Raw genomic sequence first — 17,991 nt, forward strand, 5'->3', positions numbered from 1 at the left:
GGCTGAATTCTCTGATGTATTTAGTGAGAGTAAGTCTGCGTCTTTGCCCCCTCATAGGAGTTATGACTGTGCAATTAAGTTGATGCCTGGGTGTAAATTTCCCAAGGGTCGGCTTTTTAACTTATCTGTACCCGAACATGATGCTATGCGATCCTATATTAAGGAGTCGTTGGAGAAGGGTCATATTAGACCATCCTCGTCACCTTTAGGTGCTGGGTTTTTTTTTTTGTGGCCAAGAAAGATGGTTCATTAAGACCGTGGATTGATTATCGTTCCCTTAACAAGATGACGGTTAAATATCAGTACCCGTTACCTCTGATGTCTGATTTATTCTCCAGAGTTAAGAGTGCCTGCTGGTTTACTAAGCTTGACCTCAGGGGGGCGTATAATCTTATTCGCATCAAGCACGGGGATGAATGGAAGACGGCGTTTAATACTCCGGAGGGACATTTTGAGTACCAGGTGATGCCTTTTGGGCTCTCCAATGCCCCTTCTGTCTTCCAGTCCTTTATGAATGATATTTTCCGAGACTTTGTGGATAAGTTTTTGATCATCTATCTGGATGATATTTTGATCTTTTCTAGTGATTGGGATTCCCATGTGGAACATGTCCGGACTGTGTTTCGGATTTTGAGGGAGAATTCCCTGTTTGTTAAGGGATCGAAATGTCTCTTTGGTGTTCAGAGGATTTCATTTTTGGGATTTATCTTGTCTCCATCGACTATTGAAATGGACCCGGCCAAGGTACAGGCCATTTATGATTGGGTTCAGCCTACTTCTTTGAAGGCTCTTCAGAAGTTTTTGGGTTTTGCTAATTTCTATCGTAAATTTATAGGTAATTTTTCTAGTATTGTCAAACCACTGACTCATCTGACCAAGAAGGGAGCTGATGTACTGAATTGTTCTCCTGAGGCTGTCTCAGCATTTCAGGAGCTTAAGCGGAGGTTTACTTCAGCTCCAGTTTTACGGCAACCTGATGTCTCACTTCCATTTCAAGTGGGGGTAGACGCTTCTGAGATTGGTGCAGGAGCTGTTTTGTCCCAAAAAGACTCTGTGACTTCTAAGATGAATCCCTGTGCCTTCTTATCTCGAAAGTTCTCCCCATCTGAACGCAACTACGACGTGGGGAATCGGGAATTGTTGGCCATGAAATGGGCATTTGAGGAGTGGAGACATTGGTTGGAGGGAGCTAGACATCAATTTGTGGTCCTCACCGATCACAAGAATCTGACTTATCTGGAGTCGGCCAAACGCTTGAATCCTAGACAGGCTAGATGGGCCTTGTTTTTCACGCGTTTTAATTTTGTGGTCTCTTTTCTTTCGGGCACTAAGAATCTTAAGGCAGACGCCCTTTCTAGGAATTTCTTTGCTGATTCTCTTAATGTGACCGAGCCTACTACTAGGTGAGGGGGTAGTTCTTTCTGCCATTTCGCCCGATTTGAACGCGCCCTGGAGCAATTTCAGGAGGATAAACCAGAGCGTTGCCCTATGGGAAGATTGTATGTTCCGGACCAGTGGAGAAAGAGAGTGATGTCTGAAGTCCATTGCTCCGCATTGGCTGGTCATCCAGGTATTTTTGGTACCAGAGATTTGGTGAGTCGGTCGTTTTGGTGGCCTGTCTTATCTCGTGATGTCAGGAATTTTGTACAGTCCTGTGGGACTTGTTCTCGGTCTAAACCCTGTTCTCATTCTAGTGGGTTGCTGATTCCCCTGCCGGTGCCTAAGAGGCCATGGACCCATATCTCAATGGATTTTATTTCTGATCTTCCTGTCTCTCAGAGAATGACTTTATCTGGGTGATTTGTGATAGATTTTCGAAGATGGTCCATCTTGTACCACTCCCAAAGTTGCCATCTTCCGCTGAGTTGGTACCCTTGTTTTTACAACAGGTGGTTCGGTTACACGGGATTCCTGAGAACATTGTGTCCGATAGAGGGGTCCAGTTTGTTTCCAGATTTTGGAAAGCCTTTTGTTCCAATCTGGGATTTCAGTTATCCTTCTCCTCCGCGTTTCATGCCCAGACCAATGGGCAGACTGAGAGAACAAACCAGACCCTGGAGTCTTATTTAAGATGTTTTATATCTGCTGATCAAGATGATTGGGTCTCATTTTTGCCCTTGACCGAATTTGCGCTGAACAATAGAGCTAGTTCTGCCACTCTGATGTCACCCTTTTTCTGTAATTTTGGGTTTCATCCTCGATTCTCTTCAGGGCAAGTGGAATCTTCGTCCTGCCCAGGTGTGGACACTGTGGTTGTGAGAATGCAGCAGATATGGGACCAAGTGGTGGATAAATTGTCACTCTCTCAGGAAAAGGCCCAGCGTTTTTCCAACCAGCATAGGACCATTGGTCCCCGGTTTAAAGTGGGTGATATGGTTTGGTTGTCGTCTAAGAATATTCCTATGAAGGTTGCATCTCCAAAATTTAAGCCAAGATTTATTGGACCTTATAGGATTTTGGAGATTCTTAATCTTGTTTCTTTTCGATTGGCTCTTCCAGTTAAGTTCAAAATCCATAACGTATTTCACAAATCACTGTTGAAGAGGTTTGTTGAGCCAGTAGTTCCTGTGGTGGCACCTCCTGACCCTGTGCTGGTTAAAGGCAATATGGAATATGAGGTAGAGAAAATATTGGATTCTCGTTTGGTTAGACGGAGACTGCAGTATTTGGTCAAATGGAAGGGTTATGGCCAGGAGGATAATTCTTGGGTCTCTGCCTCTGATATTCATGTCGATAGATTGGTTCGTGCTTTTCACCGGGCCCATCCTGATCGGCCTGGTGGCGTATATGAGGGTTCAGTGACCCCCTCCTTAAGGGGGGGTACTGTTATGAGCTCATTTTCTGCTCCACCAGTTGAGAGTTCCCATTCCGTTCTCCCTCTGGTGGTGACAGGAGGTAATGAGGTTGGTTTAAGTGGTAGTGATCTGCCACCTGGTGAGGAAGATAACAATTGGATCTCTGGAGTATCAGACTGGATATAAGACAGCCGACGCCCTATCCTGGTGCTGGTGATTCAGTCTGCTTCTCAGGTCTTGGACTCAGCTCTGTTCCAGTCTTCTCAAGATAAGTTTGTTTTTGCTAATGTTCACACTTGCTCTTGTTGGTCATTTCAGTTTTTTGTGTGGTCAGCCAGCCTGGCTGGGCTGTGCTGAATTTCCACTCTTATTTGCCAAATTGCCTTTTTTTGTCCCTTGTTGGATTGGCCTCTTTTTGCTCTGTCTCAGAATATTTCAGAGTGCTGATATAGTGGGAGAAGTCTAGTGACTTCAGAGTTAATTTTGCTATCAATGTGTTGGACATTTTTGTAGGGTTTTTTGGCAGATTGCAGACAGTGTCTTTCCTTTCCTGTCCTTTCTAGTTAGTTTGGCCCCATCGTTTGCTCAGCCTATTTTCCTGCCTTTGTTTGTGTTTTCATCTTGTTTCACCATCAATACATGTGGGGGGCTGTCTCTCCTTTGGGGTCTGCTCTTGGGCAGTTAGTTTTCCTCTTTTCCTACTTTAGGCTTATTTAGTTCTCCGGTTGTGACGAGGCATCTAGGACCACCATAGGAACGCTCCACGACTGCTGCTAGTTGCGTGTTAGGATCAGGGGTCTGCAGTCTGCATAGTTACCAACCGCTTTGGTTTTCTGAGACTTAGCTTGTGTTGTTTTTTATTTCCTCCTCGGCTACCCATTCATAACAGAATCACCAGCCATACCGCAGATTCTAGGGTACTCAAAAGCAGGAAAAAAAAAGTGTCAGAATTTTTTTATTTTTTTTTTAAATGCATTTTTTCCTCTTTTTCTCTGGGGCCGTAAGAGGATTTTTTTTCTAAATGGAGATTAAGCAATTGTCTGATCGTGTGGAGCAGCTCGCTGCTGAAGTGCAGGGAATTTCCGCCTATCTCGCTCAATCACATGCTGTTGGGTTCACATGCTGTTGAACCCAAGATCCCTACTCCTGATGTGTTTTCTGGGGATCGGTCTAAATTTTGAATTTTAAGAATAATTGTAAATTATTTCTTGCCTTGAAGCCTAACTCATCGGGAAGCTCTGCACAGCAGGTTAAAATTGTCATCTCCTTGCTGTGCGGCGATCCCCAGGATTGGGCGTTTTCTCTGACACCTGAAAATCCTATTCTGACTAATGTGGATGCATTTTTTCAGGCCCTGGGGTTGTTGTATGATGAACCTAATTCCGTTGATCAAGCTGAGAGAACCCTGTTGGGTGTAAGTGCAGATGATTTCTTCCTCTTGACTCTGTGAATCTTTGGAGGACACTTCCGATGCCGATGGCATACAATGTGTGAACAGATTTGAAAGCGACACGAGTTTGTCCTCCTCCCGGACCTGACATCTGTGTTTGACACAGCGGACCATTCCCTCTTACTACAGACTTTATGATCTGTTAACAATATAGACATAGACCTTTGTTGGATCTCCTTGTACCTAACACGACATTTTTTTGTCTACCACTCTCACACCACCTCCTCATCTCGCCCCCTATGTGTTGGTGACCACCAAGGTTTAATTGTAGAACTGGGCACTATGGTTAGGGTGCTCACTCACTCCTGCTTAAAGGGACTCGCCTCCCGCGTCAACCTAAGGTATTCCCAGCCTTTAGCTGGATGACACCTTCTATTTAAGGCTTCTCCTGCAATATGGATGTGCCTGAGCTGTTGTTAGTTTGCCTTGCACGCTTGCTAGTTGTCAGGTTTCCTAGGTCTGCCCATCTGCTTGTACCATCTACTCGTACCTGCCTGTGCCCATCTGCTCGTACCTGTTTGTGCTCTTACGTCTGTCAGGTGCTCTAGCCTGCACCTGCCAGTGCTTTTCTGTTCCTCAGCCGGTTCCATCTGCACCTGTGGTTTCAGTGTTCCTACAGTGAATGCCTGCATTCTTCATCCCACCTTCGGGCCGTAGCAGACTACCCGCTGTAGGGGGTCAATTGCCACCTTTTGTAGGTCAGTCATGGAGTAACACCTGGTGCCACCTCCTTGTACATCCTTGGGTCTAAGATTTTGCCTTTTGCCATTTATCTGAGTTTGGTTTTGGTAAGCCACCTAGTTATGCCCCTCCAGGCTTTCAGAGGGATACCGCACAGTGCTTCCACCACCTTGCCCGTTACAGTGTACATCTGCTGGGTTGGCTGTAGTGGAAGAGATGTTGTTCTTCGCTATACTAGTTCGACTCTGTTGCAATTGATGCCTCTTTATTGGTGTCTGCCACTAATTTTTGTAAATGTGTAGACTCCTGGTTGGGTCATGCGTGTTGCCTGTAGCAGTCGGCTTTACAGACCGTCAGACCTCCACTTCTTTGGAGTCACCTACCCGTGTTACTACTATCCTTAGATTTTTCTGACAAAGGTGGCTCAAATATCAGTTTTGTAGACCACCAGAGTGTGGCTGAGCATGAAAGCAGGTTGAGCTGTTGTATGTGGTATCATTAGAATATAGAATCACTGCACTCATAGAGGTTGAAGAGGTTTGCTTCAAGTGACTCGTTTATTACAGGTGATAGGTGAACTGACAGGCAAAAATTAACGTTTCGGCCAGTTAATGGCCTTGATCACAATGCCGCCTTTGAAAATATCTCTCTAGTTTAAAATACAAGCGATCAATGGAGACGGTTGATGTAGAAATAGACAGAAAATTCCATAATAGGGGGAATGGTATATAGGGGTCAAAAGGTGACGCCACACTGGTTGTATGTGATTTTTGAATGAGGTAATTCTTAAATTGATAAGGTTGTGCTGTTGAGGTAGCTATTTAGGGAGGGCTAAATTAGCCCTTCATGGTTGATCCAGTGATTTCCAAATTAGTTCATAGGGAGTTGCTAGCAACTGGGAATGACCACACGGAGACAAGGGTCTCTGTACGGGAGGATCCAGACAGATCACTAATCCCCTTTATTTTAGTCACTTCTTTTTATAATCTTTTGCTTAATTATGCAAAGTACTCAGCTACCAATAACATCGTCGTAATACATTCACTTTATAAGCCAATAGTATTGCAAGAAAATCGGAATATGTCCTGTTGTGAGCTCATTTTCGGGTTTGCCTCTGGCTTCTGGTGAAGGTTGTGGAGCTGGCTGTGCTGACAGAGGAGTAGTGAGTTCTCTATCTGGACTCCATCTGTTGGTGAAGGGAGGTAATGAAGCTGATCTAAATGGCAGAGACCGGCCACCTGAGGAAGAGGACTGTGATTGGACATCAGGAATTTCTGATTGGATTTAAGGCAGCCGACTCCCTAGTTTCTTGCTGGTGATTTCTCCTGACTGTGGCTTCTGGTTTCCAGTTTGGTTCCTGCCTTCTTAAAGCTAAGTTTTCTCTGCTATTGTTCATATGAGTTTTCGTCTGGTTTACTTAGTTTTTGTGTTCAGCCAGCCCTGGCTGGGACTGGGCTGAATCCCCATTTTGTCTCTGATCAGTTGATCTCTTTTGCTCTGTCTTCAGAATATACCTGAGTGCTGATATAGGGAATTGAAGTCTAGCGACTTCAGGGCCTTTGTCTATCAGACGTGTTGGACAGGGTTTTTTGCGTGATTGCAGACAGCAGCTTTTCTTTCCTGTCCTTTCTAGTTAGTGAGGGCCCCATCATTTGCTCAGCCTATCTTTCTATCTGTGTTTGTGTTTTCATCTTGTTTCACCGACAATACATGTTGGGGGTTGTCTATTGCTTTGGGGTCTGCTCTGGGGCACTTTAGATTTTCCCTTTCTTTCTTTAGGCTTATTTAGTTCTCCGGCCGTGACGAGGCATCTAGGACCACCGTAGGCACGCTCCACGGCTACTGCTAGTTGTGTGTATAGGATCAGGGGTCTGCAATTCGCTAGTTACCAACCTCTCCGGTTTTCTGGGCTTAGCTTGCTTTTTGTTTTTTCCTCCTCAGTGACTCATTCATAACAATGTCCCTAGTTACGTGACGTAGAGAATAGAACAATAGCACATTCTTTTAGGGTCTTATATCTCATATCTTGTGCAAGCTAGAACAGTCTAGTTTCATAACAGCCGTGAACGTTCAACTAGTTAAGTTACAAAATTTAACTCGTAAACAACAAAATGGCGTCGCAAGCACAAAAATGGATCCCGGAGAACAAGATGTCCCGTTCATCTGAATACTGTACTTCACAATCCCCCTAGATAAATTTTGTTAACACATATGCAGCATCAGTGGTGCTATCCCAAGCCATAAGCTCGAGGGGTACTGGTCTTCACATGACTGATGCCATGTTATCAGTCATGGCTGTCACGGCGCACCCATCCCCCCTGTATACTGTAATTCACGAATAACAACTTTTGATAACGGTGGTGGAGATCTTTTGTAGGTAGCCATGTGCTTGGCTTCAATATCTTCATCAAGTAGCCTTTTGAGATCGGTGTAGAGAAGAGCAGGGACAACGACGCCTTTGTTATCATCATTAGCTATCTGAGTGCAGAATTTCCTAATACATACAGAAATACACCAAAGAACAAGTTTTAGTATCACATATACAACAAGGATACAGGCAGCAATGTGTAACAAGCTTTGTAAGATCCCAGCTACCCAGCCCCCAATTCCCTTGAACCAATTGGCTGGATTGAGAAAGGAGAAGGTGTCTGACCACCAACTGTCCTTCTTACGATCATTGCCTTTATTGTATTGATCTCTGAATCTTTGAATATCTTCTAACTTTAACTTTTAACTTCTAATAATATGGAAAATACAGAAAACCAAAACATTATGCCCCTTTATTTGCTATTGACTTGTTGGGTGATGAGGAGGACTTCATAGGGACTGTCATACAAGGGTTCTAGTCCGTGCTTCCTGACATGCCTTTTCACGACTACCAAATCACCAGGCTTCAGGTTATAACAGGTGTCGGTTTCTGCTGAATCTGGAAGAGAAGAAGAAACTAGAGCATGGGTGTTAGCAAGATTTTTACTAAGCTGAATAACACATTGAACAGCACGGTCAGTTTCTTCTGATAACTGCTGAAGCTGGAAATTTGCAACTGGGGGCCTAGCACCAAACAATATCTTATATGGGAACAAACCATGTTTTGCAATAGGGGTAGTACGAATATGGTATAGTACAATGGGTAGGAGCTTTGTCCATGGAGCCGTAGTCTCCTGCATCATTTTGGTCAATTGTCCCTCAGTGTGCCGTTCAGCCTCTCAACTTCCCCACTGGATTGTGGGTGGTATGGAGGGCTACAGTGGATCCAAGCATTGTCAGAACTTCTTGGTACACGTGAGAAGAAAAGGCCGGACCTTGATCACTTTCAACAACTTCTGGAACCCCATATCTGCATATAACTTCCATCACCAGTTTCTTCGCTGTGGTTTTAGCAGTCATGTTGGTAACAGGGAATGCTTCCGGCCAACTGGAGAACATGTCAACAACAACCAAACAGTATTCATACCTTCCAGACTTAGGCAACGTGATATGGTCCACCTGAAACCTTTGGAAAGGATAGTCGGGCTTAGCAAGATGCTTTGGGGGTACACGTTGAAGTTGACTGGGATGACAAGTCTGACAGATATTATAGGAACGGTTGAGCGCTGTCAAAACTGGAAATTCCCGGGGCCCAGTAGAATTTTTGCACCAGTGCGAGGGCCTGATTCTTTCCTCGATGTGTAGGTCCATATGCCCATGTGGGAATAGCAGGGTACATCCGCTTAGGGAGACACACGAGTTGGTCCTTTTTCCAGGGACCATTATCCATACGTGCCCCTTCAGTCTTCCATTGCTTCACCTCTTCCTTTGGAGACATTCTCTGCATCGTCATTAAGCGGTCTCGCGGGGTCCAACAGAAAACTTCAGTCTGTTGTAGATTATCAGGTTCTTGTAGGGTCAATGCTTCTTGTAACTGTTTACGCTGAGAGCGTGTGGTCACCATAGTAGGTATGGTTGGTTCAACGGGTAAGAGAGCGGCGGCTTTTGCTTGCATATCCGCAAATACGTTGCCAACAGTCTGTGGACTGGTCCTGGGACCGTGCGCCCTAACGTTGATAATGGCCACCTGAATAGGTAATTTGATCGAGTCCATGAGGGTTTTAACAGCTTCAGCATTTTTCACTGGGATTCCGGCAGTAGTAATAAACCCTCGATTGGCCCATAGAGCCCCAAAATCGTGAGCAATACCAAATGCATACCATGAGTCCACGTATATATTAGCCCGTCTGTTCTTGGCCAAAGTACAGAGGGCGGGAGCGCAGCTGCGTGCACTACAGTGTCCTCTGTGGTAACAGCATATCCCATGTGGAATGTACCAAACTCGTCAGCATATCTTGAACCATCCGTGTATAATACCAGATCAGGATTTGGGAGTGGATTCTCACTACTGACATTTGGTGGAGTAGCTGTTTCTTCTATCAGAAGTTGGGAACAATCATATTGGAGGTAATCCTCATCACTGCCATCTTTCCTTATAGTTCATTATACCGTCTTTCAAGGCATTGTAAAGGGGTTGAATTATGCGGGATGCATCCGGTATCCACTGACAACAATAAGTGCATAGTCCAAGAAAATGCTGGAGTTCAGTTTCATCTTTTGGGAAAGGAAGGGAGCTGACAGCTATTTTTCTTTCTTCTGCGAGGTGTCTGGCACCCTGAAGGAGACAGTGACCCAAGAATAACACTTGACCAAGGCAGAACTGAAGTATCGAGGCCGAAACCCGACAGTTCAGTGCTGCCAGATACTTAAGGAGGCTAACAATGGCAGCAATGGCAAAAGACACTCGCTCATATTTTTTTTTTTTTTTTGCAAACTGGTTGGGACTGTTTTGTGCCCCTTGTGGCATAACTATTGGAAAGGCATGCAAAATACAGATTTCCTCACTGTCTTCATCTACATAGGGATTATATAACATAACAACCATCTGACCATCATCTTGGAATTGTATTCTTGAGCGTAACTGTGATAATAAATCTGTTCCTAGTAAATTTACAGGACATGTGGGAGAGATTACAAACTGAACAGTAACCTCGGGGAAGGGTTTTATGGGGTTTATAAAAGTATATTAATTGGGTGTGCCATCTACCCCGATTAAAATAGCAGGGGAATGACAATCTCTCTGAAAGTGTCCGAATCGGCAGCGCCAGCATTACAGACGAGAATTAGCAGGGAGGGGCTGGGGAGCAGGGTTCCCAGTAGCTGAAGTCTGAGGGGGGACCAGAGTTTGCTGTGTGGGCTGAAGGGCACACTGATACTGATAAGGGACTGTGTACTCGCAGCTGCGCTGGGCACAATGGTGGGGGCTGGAGCAGCTACTAGTTTGTTTTTTTTCTCTCTCTGCTGAACAGACGGGTTAAATTCTTCTAAACTAAAACTTTTTTTTTTTTTAGCGGGGACTGAGGCTGGCAGCGGTGGCTGATAATAGATACCGTGAGCGTTTAACAAAGAAAAGGTGGGGGCTGCGACTCTGTCTCCTTGTACAATTGTCATCTAGCAGGGAGACCTCTTCTTTCAAATCATCACTTTTAACTATTTGCCTGCCTGACACATTAGTCTCGATCTCAGTTCCTTCTTTAATCACTTTCTGACACCACAGTCACTTTTTTGAACCACAATACATCCTGTCCCTGTCATAATAGACAATTTTTCTTCTTCAACATAGCAGTAACAGAAACAATCAGAATTCACTTTCTCTGTTCTTCCTAACACCTTTGTCACACAATTCATGTGCCAAGCCACAAAATTCTTCTATTCCTTCCATGGATTCTCTCATTTAGAGATAAATACCCTTACTTCAGTTGTGCATGATACTGGAGCGGCCGTCTCAGTTTGTTCCACCGGGTCAACCCCCTCTGGGAAGCCCAAAATTTGCGGTACTAAGTGAAAGGAGGAGGGCGTCTCAGACTATCCCTCCGGACACCTCTGGTTATATATATATATATATATATATATATATATACCTGAGTTACGTATCCTACTCAGTCTTCGATCACTTCACCACACCTGACTCTAATACTGAATTCAGGATTTCACCACGGGGACAAACCTGATCCTCTTTGCAGCAACAAGCACAGGAAAACCACACCAACGGTCAGTCTGAACAGTATAACTGCCAACTTGCCGTGGTTGATCAGTCGCAATTTTCCAGCATCCGTGTCCTTTGTTTTTTTGTCCTCCGGGGACAGAGGCGTCCCTGTTCGGGGGCCGCACGTTGGGCGCCAAAACTGTTGAGGTAGCTATTTAGGGAGGGCTAAATTAACCCTTCACGGTTGATCCAGTGATTTCCAAATTAGTTTATAGGGCGTTGCTAGCAACTGGGAATGACCACACGGAGACGAGCGTCTCTGTATGGGAGGATCCAGGCAGATCACTAGTCCCCTTTATTTTAGTCACTTCTTTTATAATCTTTTGCTTAATTATGCAAAGTACTCAGCTACCAATAACATTGTCGTAATACATTCACTTTATAAGCCAATAGTATTGCAAGAAAATCAGAATATGTCTCTAGTTACGTGACGTAGAGAATAGAACAATAGCACATTCTTTTAGGGTCTCATATCTCATATCATGTACAAGCTAGAACAGTCTAGTTTCATAAGAGCCATGAACTTTCAATAAGTTAAAAAAAAAGTTGTAGTCAGCTTACCCGTCTACAAAGCAATCCCCAAGCCTGCCAACGCCCAGCACGGACTGTGGTGAGCATCCACATGATCCTCCTCACTGGTGTGCTTGGTGTTTGCTATAAGAAATTTTTAAAGAACCAACATATTTTTAAGTTGTCCAATAAAGCTTTGTAAATTGCAGCCGCCTCCGTCTCCAGCTGGATCACTTTTTTTTCTTCCTCTAGCCATGAACTTTCATCTAGTTAAGTTACAAAATTTAACTCGTAAACAACAAAATGGCGTCGCAAGCACAAAAATGGATCCCGGAGAACAAGATGTCCCGTACATCTGAATACTGTACTTCACAGTGCATGCAACCCAAATTGTGTCATGGAAACAGCTGGATGTCGCTGTAGTAGAAGCAGACATCAGTGGCTGTTATGGGGGTGCTGGCATGTATTAAGCCAGGTTCAGATAATCTGGTCACCGCTGTAGTATAGGATCCAATGGTGTTAGCACAGATATAGGTGCAGGTACTGCTGTATCACAGGAGCGTTCTTGGGCTACGCAGCTGCAGAAGCCAGCGTTGGTGGACGAGTGGGAGACGCTGGCACATTAAGTGTCTAAGCCTGTCAGTTTTTTTACTCCCCCTAATTTTTGCCTGCCAGTTCACCTATCACCTGTAATAAACGATTCACTTGAAGCAAACCTCTTCAACCTCTATGAGTGCAGTGATTATATATTCTACTATTTATTGGACCACTGGCTCCGTTCACTAGCACCATCATATCCACAAGAGTTGAGTGCTAGCCTTCTGCTCTTCTACAGTATGTGGTATCAGGGCTTCCAGCACAGTAGGCCTACACCGATCCCTCACCCTCCTCATCTTACTTTGACATTCAATTGAAAGCTGTAAATGCATGGCTGATTGCTGCAGTTCCATGCTAAAATTTGTACTGTGGGTGAATTGAGGCCACTTGCCTGGTGTCTGCCCCTCATTTGATGTCTTTTGGCAGCTTATGGGGCCATTAAAAGGTGTTGTGCATGCGTTTTTTTTTGTCTCCCATTTTACTTGATTGGCGTTCGGTTATGTTCAGCGAATATAGGATGAATAAAACGGTGAATATTGCAAATTCGGTGATCGTAATCCGAACCAAACATCAAAATATTATCTCATCTCTAGTGAATATTAACCACTAAATGCAAATAAGTCAAAGATTCTTCTCAGTCATTGGCTGTGTCTGCTTTATCGGTCGTGTAATCTGGCCGTATCACAATCACATGATCTCCAGTTTGCTTTTCGACCACAACATATTCAAACATCCAAAAGTGTTCAAATGAATTTAGGCATTGAAAGCCCTTTTCTCTAGAACTTACAACCTAGTAGATCCAACTACTTACAGAAATAAAAAGATGCTGACCATTGCATGCCCAGATCTGTAGTTTAGATTGCCAAGAGCCACTGAGCCCCAAACTGCAATTACCCCCGAGAGGTTTCACCAATAGTTACTCATTTTTTACTGATGGAGACTGTTGGGTTTGATCATTTCAGTAGATGTGTTGCTGTCTATACTCAGTTTTTGCAATAGCTAGTGTCCAAAATACTCTGATTTAACCCCTTCCCCCAGCCAGTTTTGTGTTCTTAATCAGGGCCCATTTTTCAAATCTGACATGTGTCACTTTGTGGTGATAACTTTTGACTTCTTCATCAAGAATAATAGGAAACAAGTGGACATAGTAACGTAGTTAGCAAGGCCGAAAAGACCTTTGTCCATCCAGTTCAGTCTATTTAACGTCAGAATAAATCCCCAGATCTATGTCCTTCTAAAGAACCTAATAACTAAGATACAATATTGTTACGCTCCAGGAAGACATCCAGGCCTCTTGAACATTTCAACTGAGTTTGCCATCATCACCTCATCAGGCAGGGAATTCCAGATTCTCACTGCACTAAATTCTCTTGAATCTTCTGGTTCCCATGTCTCCTCCATTACCAGCGTTGCCTGCAGAATGAATAAGGCGGTTCCTGGTGACAGAAGCAGACGTCGCAGGAGCAGATCACAGAGGAGATAGGACACACTATGTGCAGAAGACCTAATGTGAAAAAGGGGCAGAAAACTAGAGCAGTAGAAATTTGTCACGGGCACTAACCGGTGATGTGCACACAGCACGGATCCGGTTAAGCCTGAGACAAGCGGGGCCTGAGACCCCGCAGGCTGCTGGGAGTGAGAGTACCCACAGGGTCAAAGGACCTGCAGAACGTGACCGCTAGAGGCGGGACTGGGGCGGAGTCTGCTGCAACACTCACCAGGGAGACAGCGGAAAGTGCCGGAACGAAAAGGTCAGCCAAGCCGAGGTAGGGACTGAGAGAGCAGCAATGGTACCAAATGGAGTATAACAGAAGAGGAGTCAGATGCAGGCCAGGGGTACGAACTGTGGAGGGCAGACAAGGTACAAGAGGGACAGACGAAGCGGGCAGTCAGAGCAGAGCAGTGATCAACTACCAGGCAGACAGCAAACAGTACAGAATCACTATACACAAACCAAGACGGTAGGACGGACCGGATCAGCAACAGGGAATCAAACACAGAGCAGGCACAAGCACACAAGGGTCCAACTACTCAGCTGAGGGCAAAAGTATAACTGAGAGTTTGGAGCTTCTCAGGGCTATAAGAAGACCTCCCTAATCCAAAGAGAGGCCACAACCATTAACCTCTGATGTGCAGGTCCAAAACCTGCACTAGGATCATGACAAAATTCACATAGTGATGGCATTTTGGGAATTATACCTTGAATTAATTAATCTTTAGAAGTGGCGAATATTTTGACTGCAAAGACACTTTGCTAATATGCGTAATCAGTGGATGTTGGAGAGTGAAAATTGCACGTTTACCGTTTTATTACCCAACGCATAGTGCCCAGTTTGTGCTTCAGGAGACACACACACCATAAATTAAATGGGTTCTTCTCACTATAGTAATGCCAAATTCATGGATGCTAAATATGGTTTGGGCGCAATTCAAGGCTCAGAAGTGAGGGGGAGATTAGACTTTGAAAGAGCTGATATTGCTGGATTGGTTTATGGAATCCATGTTGCTTTTCTAGAGCCTTTGAACCACTAATATTGTAGAAACCTCTGTTTTTCCACTTGAATATGATGGACCTGAATGGGTGGCTTGTTTTTTGTGAGATTACAAGTTTTTATTAGTATTATTTGTCGCCTACATAACATTGTTTGGCGGCTTTGTATTCCATTTTTGGGAGGCAGAATGAACAAAGATTAACACCATGCTCTACTGGATCATCGTATTACGTTTTCTATTAGACTGTAAGCTGTCATTGTCTAGGTGAATAATTCAATATTTTTACATAACTTGCTATTTTTACTGACCGTTTAAGTAGAAATGTTCAAAAATATAAAATTTAAGGATATTTAATTCAAAAATAAATATTGGTTTTATTCTTGGCAGATGACTGTACCAGAAGATCAGAGGGACAGCTGACCTCTTCAATTTTTAAATCGGATGATCTTGAGATTCCACAGAATACAATGGAAGTGAATGCTATTACTCCAGATATACTATCATCCCTTCAGAGCAAAGATCTGTCATCTGATCCTTTGAAACAGGTCCTGTCTTCTGATTCATTACCGACTACTAAGGAAAATCAAAGTCACAAAATAAGAATTCAAAAACAAACTGCTCCTAAAGCAAAGAAGCCATTTTCATTTTCAGAATGTGGAAATAGTTTTCCCATTGAAAAGTCTTTTCGTAAACATCAAAAAATTCACACGGCGAAGAATAGCTTTTCTTGTCCCAAGTGTGGTAATTGGTTTAACCAGAAAGCGCATCTTGATAGCCACCAGAGAACCCATTCAAGGGAGAAGTCTTTTTCATGTTCAGAATGTGGGAAATGTTTTAACAGAAAAGCGCTTCTTGAGAGGCACCAAAGTACTCACACAGGGGAGAAGCCTTTTTCATGTTCAGAATGTGGGAAATGTTTTAACAGGAAAGAGCATCTTGATAGGCACCAAAGTACTCACACAGGGGAGAAGCCTTTTTTATGTTCAGAATGTAGGAAATGTTTTAGCCATAAAGTGGACCTTGATAGGCACGGGAGAATCCACACAGGGGAGAAGCCGTTTTTATGTTCAGAATGTGGGAAATGTTTTCAATATCAATCAGCTCTTTTTACACATCAAAGAACTCACACAGGGGAGAAGCCTTTTTCATGTTCAGAATGTGGGAAATGTTTTAACTTAAAAACTGATCTTGATAGGCACGTGAGAACCCACACAGGGGAGAAGCCTGTTTCATGTTCGGAATGTAGGAAATGTTTTCGAGATAAATCAGCTCTTTTTACACATCAAAGAACTCACACAGGGGAGAAGCCTTTTTCATGTTCAGAATGTGGGAAATGTTTTAAAAGGAAAGCGCATCTTGATAGGCACCAAAGTACTCACACAGGGGAGAAGCCTTTTTTATGTTCAGAATGTGGGAAATGTTTTCGAGATAAATCAGCTCTTTTTACACATCAAAGAACTCACACAGGGGAGAAGCCTGGACACGAAATTACTTGTAATTAAAATGTAACTTCAAATATCAGAGATAACAAAATAAGATAGCACTCTGTAGCGCTATAGCTTGAAAACATGAAATATAAAAATTGAACTGCATTACTACACTTGAAATATGAAAAACTGAGAATGCTTAATTGGCCAATTCATGTGTACCTGGAAGCCTCGCTAAGGCGAATGAATTGGCCAATTTATGCACTAAGCATTCTTACTTTTTCATATTTCTAGTGCAGTAATGCAGTTCAATTCTCATATTTCATGCTTGCAAGCTATGGCACTACAGAGTGCTTCCTTATATATTTTGTTATATATGAGTTGGTGAATCTAGGTAAGCACCTGTTCACACCTAGTCTATGTTTGGATGCGACGGTCAGTTTTTTGAAATTTGTATTCATTAGCTTTCTGACTAAGCACTCTGCCTCTTAGCCTCAGGTGTTTTTAATCACAGCAGGAGCCTACCCCTCCACAGAGATATAGATTTCAGTCCAAGAGAGGATTCACAGGTTCCCATACACATGACTTTATTCTAAGAGAGATTTGACAGTGTTAGGTCCTGGAAACAAGAATTGCCTTAACGTGGCTTCCAGGTACACATGAATTGGCTAATTTATGCACTAAGCATTCTCAATTTTTCATATTTCTAGTGCAGTAATGCAGTTCAATTTTCATATTTCATGTTTGCAAGCTATGGCGCTACAGAGTACTGCCTTTATTTATTTTATTCTATATGAGTTGGTGACTCTAGGTAAGCACATATTCACGCCTAGTCTATGTTTGGATGTGATAGTCATTTTTTTGAAATTTGTATTCAAATCTCAGACTGAAGAGTCAGGGAATATAAACTCATGACAACCTTTGACGCAATCAGTGCAGGAATGAATGTGTCGCATGGATTTATGTCTTTTTACATCAATGAAGGAATTTGCTCCTGAGATCTTGTGGAGGCATCACAACACAGAACCAGACCACAATCAGAGGACAATAAAACTTTTACATTCCTTATCTATGAACTGTTCCAATATTTATGGCCACCACTATTTCTCCCTCTCCCATAATGATAGGTTTGCTTCACGTGACTTGTCTTATCTATTGCATTATTTCTGTCTTGTGTATAAATATGTGACTCTTCAGATTTTGCATTATTCTATACCTCACGGAGACATAAGTAGTCTTGAAAGTTTGCAATTTCTTACTATATTTTCAGTTAGCCATTAAAAGGCATCAACCACTGGGGACTCTAGATTCTAAATATTTTTCTATCTACTGGCTAACACGGTAAAAATCTTTCCTGTATCTCAATGATTGAAGATAAATCAGAGGAAATAGACATAGAACTGTGTGTGTAATCTATGATAGTATGAAAACACAGAGACCCCTGTAGTCTCTGTACGTGATGTAAAACTTAATAACCTGCTGCTACATGATCAGCCACAGGTATAGCCAAAAGCATAACATTGCGCTGGCCCCCAGTGAGCTTATCTCTCGTTACCAGCTCCCGGATCCCTAACAGAATGTGTCTCCAAGGCGCTGAGGAGACATATCGGGCCACATGAGATGATCTAGTCTCAGGCATTTTATAGCGTCCAATTACTATTGCTGCAGTGTTTCATGAATGGTATTAAACCTTTAGTCCAGACCGCAGTCTGTACTAGTCGCCCGAAGTGGTGTAATATGCAATGGGTTGTTCTGAAGGAAATATCCCAGGGTGCTGAACTAGAAAGCATGTCAAAAAAGTGTAAATGAGGACCCGTGCAGCCCAGAAAGGAAAGAGGGAGAGCGGAAGTAACTAGCAAGGAAGAAATAGAGACTGCAGCAAAGAAAATGTTGGTATTGTGGGCAAAAAGGACATTTTTCTTCCAAATATCAATAGGTACTATCCTGAAACCCCCCCCCCCCCAG

General features: G+C 43.3%; 1 protein-coding gene across 1 annotated transcript in view; it reads left to right on the top strand.

Annotated features, from left to right (window-relative positions):
* LOC141059294 (uncharacterized) overlaps nt 1-17,321 on the top strand; it is a 36,070-nt gene extending 18,749 nt beyond the window's left edge. Inside the window, exon 6 of the mRNA XM_073555624.1 lies at nt 14,987-17,321. Coding sequence (XP_073411725.1) covers nt 14,987-16,101 — 1,115 coding nt within the window. The 3' untranslated portion in view covers nt 16,102-17,321. The remainder of the gene's footprint in view (nt 1-14,986) is intronic.
* Nucleotides 17,322-17,991: the final 670 nt, after the last annotated feature.

Source organism: Dendrobates tinctorius, unplaced genomic scaffold (assembly GCF_039654945.1).
Source record: "Dendrobates tinctorius isolate UK_male_01 unplaced genomic scaffold, ASM3965494v1 ptg000226l, whole genome shotgun sequence".
Classification (NCBI taxonomy): Eukaryota; Metazoa; Chordata; class Amphibia; order Anura; family Dendrobatidae; genus Dendrobates; species Dendrobates tinctorius.